Source organism: Glycine soja, chromosome 18, assembly GCF_004193775.1.
Source record: "Glycine soja cultivar W05 chromosome 18, ASM419377v2, whole genome shotgun sequence".
Lineage (NCBI taxonomy): Eukaryota > Viridiplantae > Streptophyta > Magnoliopsida > Fabales > Fabaceae > Glycine > Glycine soja.
Window position 1 is genome coordinate 29,135,386 of NC_041019.1, and position 6,305 is coordinate 29,141,690.

The 6,305-nt window shown below is 32.9% G+C and overlaps 1 protein-coding gene across 1 annotated transcript; it reads right to left on the minus strand.

The window, feature by feature from the left end:
- Nucleotides 1-212: 212 nt before the first annotated feature.
- LOC114397146 (mitogen-activated protein kinase kinase kinase 3-like) lies at nucleotides 213-935 on the minus strand. The gene is made up of 4 exons (XM_028359260.1): nucleotides 802-935; nucleotides 585-692; nucleotides 416-477; nucleotides 213-330 (listed from the first exon to the last, which is right to left on the minus strand). The coding sequence occupies exons 1-4, from the start codon at nucleotides 877-879 to the stop codon at nucleotides 213-215; spliced, it is 366 nt and encodes a 121-aa protein (XP_028215061.1). The 5' UTR covers nucleotides 880-935.
- Nucleotides 936-6,305: the final 5,370 nt, after the last annotated feature.

The following is a 6,305-nucleotide window of genomic DNA, read 5'->3' on the forward strand; positions in this document are numbered from 1 at the left end:
AAGGTCTGCTTCTATAGTGATATTTAAAACCCTGGAGAAAATATTTTTTTTTTCAATTTTATTTAAAAAAAAATCATGTTATCTTTACTTCATTTTCTATTTTCAAAAGTTTGTATAGAAAATAGTTGAAACAGGAACAAATGAAAGTCAGCAAATGTTGTTTTGTCACTGTTAATTATACATGTAGAAAGCAGGGAGAGAGAAAAAAGTAGTTATTGGCAACGATAGGGAGGGGTGTGGGGAAGGGAGAAGCAGTGAGGGGTGTGGGTGGCAATTTGGGGAAGCAGATTCTGAGGCCGTTCAGACGAGAGCTCAAGAACCCAAGATCCACTACAAATAATAAAAATATATATGAATTGATTTGAAAGATGATGATGATAACATGAAAATAAAGTGAATAGAATACATTACTTACAGGCATATCTCAGGAATTTCAGGCATATCTCTGCTGTTACCAATTTTAAATATTGCAGCTACCTGGTGAATACAGGCATTGAAAAAAGAATGTTGGTCCTTCATACTCTTCTAATAGGCTCCTAGCAAATATGCAAATACATGCTAGTTCTTAATATCCAAAATCATACCCCTTCATACTGATTCCAAGGAGGCTTTGATGTTTCCATTTCAAGAATTGTGCATCCCAAACTCCATATATCAACAGGAAGACTATTGCCATTTGTATTCATTACAACCTAAGAAAGCAAACGTCGGCATACATTAAAACTTACAGTGGAAGAGATAAGGATGTTCTTGTTCAAAAGTAATTACAAGATGTGAAAAAGAAAGGAAAAAATACTTTACCTCGGGTGCCATCCAGTATGGACTCCCTTTGAAAGAAAGCATGGAGGAAGAAGAATTTATCTGTTTCAGAAAAATCATAATTCAGAGATGATCTCCATCACAAATCAGAAACCAACCAAAACCGAAAATTATACATTTTGAAACATTGTTTTAGGGGCAATAAATCATCCAGTTTTTTTAGAGAGATGTAGCTTTTGGGATCTGTTAGTTGAAGAAACAGTGAAAGATAGTAAGTAGTTTAGGGGAAGTTTTTTATATTTAAATCTATGATTAAGAATATATTTTTTATTTGTAATAAGTGGGGTTCATTTTATTTCATGTTAATGTTAAATTAATGTTGATGGAAGAAGGGTAAAGGGCTTATTATGTTGGAAGAGAGGGTTCAAAGTCTAGTTGGGAAAAAGTGTTAGAAGATTGCCCATACTCTTTGTAAAAGCTCTTGTTGGTAATAGAATAGTATTTAATAAGTTACGATAGGTGGGTCAGCAAGTTCATGAAGAAGAAGCCATTACTTTGTATTTCTAACTATTGAGAATATGTTTGATATCTTTAGTTTAGGAAAGAATAATTGACAAGAGAAATGAGATTGTATTAAAATCTCAACAGTATGTCCATTGTTATTCTGTAGATGCAAATGCCTTTGGTGTTTCGATGATGATCGTGATGATATGATGCAATTAATGCAAATGGGCTTTTCAAGTTTAAATTCAAGACAATACTTCAAGAATACAAGTCACAACATCAAGAAGATCACTAGTATATTAGGAAGGGAATTCCTAATTGAATTAGCAAAAGATTTGGCCAAGTAATTTAAATTAAAAAGTGTTTTTCAAAGGATTTACTCTCTGGTAATCGATTACCAGAGGATGTAATCGATTACCAGTGGCCAAATATGCTTTACAACAGCTACTAAAAATTTGAATTCAAATTTTAGACTGTGTAATCGATTACACAATTTTGGTAATCGATTACCAGCAGTTAATAAACGTTTTAATTCAAATTTTAAAAGCTGTAATCGATTACACAAATTCGTTAATCGATTACCAGACAAGATTTTCAGAAAAATCTTTCTAAGAGTCACAACTTCTCAAAGGTTTTTTTCATGACCACCAATGGTCTATATATATGTGACTTATGACACGAATTTGCTCAGAGTTTTTCAGAACAACAAGTGTTTATCCTCTCAAAGAGCAAAATCATTTTATCCTCTTAAGAATTCCTTGGCCAATTCAATTGCAATTCATTAAGGAATTATTTGAGTGCTCAATCTGTAAAATCTATCTCTTTCTAGAGAGATTCATTCTTCTTCTTCTTCTAAATCTCTAAGGGATTAAGAGACCGAGGGTCTCTTGTTGTAAAAGAATTCTAAACACAAAGGAAAGATTGTCCTTGTGTGTTTAGAACTGGTAAAAGGAATTTACAAGATAGTGGAACTCTCAAGCGGGTTGCTTGGGGACTGGACGTAGGCACAAGGGTGTGGCCGAACCAGTATAAATCTGAGTTTGCACTTTCTTTTCCCTTAAACTCCTTTGTTTATAATTGCTTTATATTCATATTCAAATTGTTTTATTTGAATCAATATTTAAGAAGTTCATTGTTAAGGGAATTTATAACTTGAATAGAAAGTGAAATAGATTTTTAATTAGGGAAGTAGTTTGGAATATCTTAATTCAACCCCCCTTCTTAAGATATCTGAGGCCACTTGTCTAACAAGTGGTATCAGAGCTTCATTCTTGTATAAAGTTTAGAAGCTTCAAGAAAAAGATGGCCTCAGCAAACTCCTTATTTCCAGAAGGGAATTCTATCAATAGACCTCCAATCTTTAATGGAGAGGGTTACCACTACTGGAAAACCCGAATGCAAATTTTTATAGAGGCAATAGACCTAAATATTTGTGAAGCCATAGAAATAGGGCCTTATATACCCACCACAGTAGAAAGAGTTACAATAGATGGTAGTTCATCAAGTGAAAGCATTACAATAGAAAAACCTAGAGATAGATGGTCTGAAGAGGATAGAAAATGAGTACAATACAATTTAAAAGCCAAAAACATAATAACATCTGCCCTGGGAATGGATAAATATTTCAGGGTTTCAAATTGTAAGAGTGCTAAGGAAATGTGGGACACTCTTCGATTAACACATGAAGGAACTACAGATGTTAAAAGATCTAGGATAAATGCACTAACTCATGAGTATGAACTATTTAGAATGAATGCAAATGAAAATATTCAAAGCATGCAAAAGAGATTTACACATATAGTAAATCGTCTAGCAGCCTTAGGTAAAGAATTTCAAAATGAGGATCTCATAAACAAGGTGTTAAGATGTTTAAGTAGAGAATGGCAACCCAAAGTAACGGCCATTACTGAATCAAGAGATTTGTCTAACATGTCCCTTGCCACTTTATTTGGAAAGTTGCAGGAACACGAGATGGAATTATTGAGATTACACCAACATGAAGAAAATAACAAGAAAAAGAAAGGAATTGCTCTTAAAGCATCATCCTCAATTCAAGAAGAAAGTGATTAGGAAAATTATCCAGATGATGATGATGATCTAAGTCTTTTTGTAAAAAGATTCAACAAGTTTCTTAAAGTAAGAGGAAATCAGAGGCGACCCAATTTTAAATCAAAAAGAAGGACAGAAACTTCATCCTCTACTTTAAAATGCTTTGAATGTAATCAACCTGGACAACTGAGGGTTGATTGTCCCATCTTCAAGAAAAAGATGGAGAAATCTGAAAAGAAAAATCTTAGTGAAAAGAAATTGAAGAAAGCATACATCACATGGGATGAAAATGATATGGAATCTTCTGAAGATTCAGAAAATGAAGAGATAAATCTCTGTCTTATGGCTAAAAGTTATGAAAGTGATGAAGAGGTAACATCTTCAAATAACTTATCTATTTCTTTTGATGAATTGCAAGAAGCATTTGCTGATCTGCATAAAGAGTCAATTAAACTTGCAAAGTTAGTTTCATCTTCAAAGAAAACAATTTCAAATTTAGAAAATGAAATTTCAAAATTAAACAAAGAATTAGATCTTCTTAGAAATGAAGTCTCAATTTCTAAAACAAATGAAAAAGTTAATATCACCACTATTTCTGACAAGAAAATATCAGATTCTTGTAGTTGTTGTGATAAATATGAAAAAGAAATTAAAGAGTTGACTAGGGTATAAATATCAAAATTCACTTGCAAAATTTTCTTATAGTAAAAATAATTTAGATGTTATATTAAGTAAACAAAGATATGTGTCCAATAAGAATGGACTAGGGTATAAATCTGAAAAACAACAAAAGTTTCATAAAAACTTTTCTACTTCCACATAAAAATGTAATTCTAATTCTATCACTTGTTTTTACTATGGAAGAAGAGGACATGGCATATCAACTTGCTACTTCAAGAAAAATTACAGTAACATTAAAATGATATGGGTCCCAAAAGGATCCTCAGTTTATACTAACATGAAAGGACCCAATAAAGTTTGGGTACCTAAGTCAAAAACTTGATTATGTAGGTGTCTTTGAGGAAGAAGTGGTACATAGATAGCGGATGCTCAAAACATATGACTGGAGATGCATCAAATTTTACACATATCTCTCCAAAGAAAAGCGGGCATGTAACATATGGTGACAACAACAAAGGTAGAATCCTTGGAGTTGGTAAAATAGGTACAAATTCTTCAAACTCCATTGAAAATGTTCTACTTGTTGAAGGCCTTAAGCACAGCCTGCTTAGCGTTAGTCAATTATGCGACAAAGGCTATCTAGTATCATTTGATTCTTAGAAATGTCTTATAGAACATAAGCATGGCATTAATATAAAGCATGTAGGACATAGAGTCAATAATGTTTACATGATAGACTTAAGCATAAAACTAGAAAACAATCATTGCTTTCTTAGCAAAGATGATGATCCATGGTTATGGCATAAAAGAATTGCTCACATAAACATGGATCACTTAAATAAATTAATTTCAAAAGATTTAGTAGTTGGTTTGCCTAAATTGAAATTTGAAAAAGATAAACTATGTGATGCATGTCAAAAGGGCAAACAAACAAGAGTCTCATTCAAACCTAAAAATGTTGTTTCAACCACTCAACCCTTACAATTATTGCATATGGATTTATTTGGTCCGTCTAGAACCATGAGTTTTGGAGGAAATTACTATGCCCTAGTTATAGTTGATGATTTTTGTAGATATACTTGGACATTATTTATTACACATAAAAGTGATGCATTCCAAGCATTTAGAAAACTTGCTAAAGTCATACGAAACAAGAAAAATCTTAAGATTGCATCCATTAGAAGTGATCATGGGGGTGAGTTTGAAAACAAAGATTTTGAATTATTTTGTGATGAACATGGTATTGAACACAATTTTTCTGCACCTAGCATCCCCTCAACAAAATGGAGTTGTTGAGAGGAAAAATAGGTCATTGGAAGAAATTGCTAGAACTTTATTAAATGATACTTCTCTTCCAAAGTATTTTTGGGCTGAAGCGGTCAATACTGCATGTTACATCATGAATAGGGCCTTAATAAGACCCATTTTAAAGAAAACCCCATATGAGTTATATAATGGTAGAAAACCTAATATTTCTCATCTACATGTTTTTGGTTGCAAATGCTTTGTGCTCAATAATGGTAAAGATAATCTAGGAAAATTTGATGCAAAATCTGATGAAGGTATTTTTCTTGGATATTCATTACAAAGCAAAGCATATAGGATATATAATAAAAGAACTATGAATATCGAGGAATCCATTCATGTTACCTTTGATGAATCTAACGCTATCTTGTCAAAAAAAAATATGCTAGATGATATTGCAGATTCTTTAGAACATATGAATATTCATGAACAAGATTCCAAAGGAAATGATAAAGGAAACAATGAAGATCCTCCAGAAGAAGTCAAATCCAATGATGAACTTCCAAGAGAATGGAAAGCTTCAAGAGATCATCCCCTCGATAACATTATTGGTGATATCTCAAAAGGGGTAACAACTAGACATTCTCTTAAAGATTTATGCAATAATATGGCTTTTGTATCTATGATTGAACCTAAAAATATAAAAGAAGTGTCATACCCTAATTTCGTCCGGGGACCTTTGCTTGATGACATGCGACTTTTCTTTGCCGAAAAAGAAAAGAAAATATTGATGCACAATCCGTAAGGTTCTGTGACATACCGGAAATCAAATGGAAGCATCGTTGCGTAGTTAGTGAGGTTCCGTAACATTCCGTAAGTCAAAAAGGGGATGATTATGTAATCCGCAAGGTTCCGTAACATTACGGAAAGAAAACAAGAATCGTTACGAAATTCGTAAGTTTTCGTAACTTTACAGAAAAAGAATCACCAAAAAAAAAAGCCAATGGGGGTGTATTTAGTAAAATGGGGGGTGCAAACAGTAATTTTCGAATCTGGGCCCTTCTAGAGGTTTCTGGGCAATTTCTTGCTTAAGGTTGAAGTAACCTCGCCCGCGAGCTAGATGGCCA

What these genes read in the sequence shown, in the direction of transcription:
- LOC114397146 (XM_028359260.1), bottom strand. Translation starts at nt 879, where the DNA reads ATGATTTTTCTGAAACAGATAAATTCTTCTTCCTCCATGCTTTCTTTC. An exon ending in CTTGGAATCAGTATGAAGGG is followed by an intron (nt 478 to 584) that starts GTATGATTTTGG and finishes TGTATTCACCAG; the next exon opens with GTAGCTGCAATATTTAAAAT. An exon ending in GAAATTCCTGAGATATGCCT is followed by an intron (nt 331 to 415) that starts GTAAGTAATGTA and finishes TATTATTTGTAG; the next exon opens with TGGATCTTGGGTTCTTGAGC.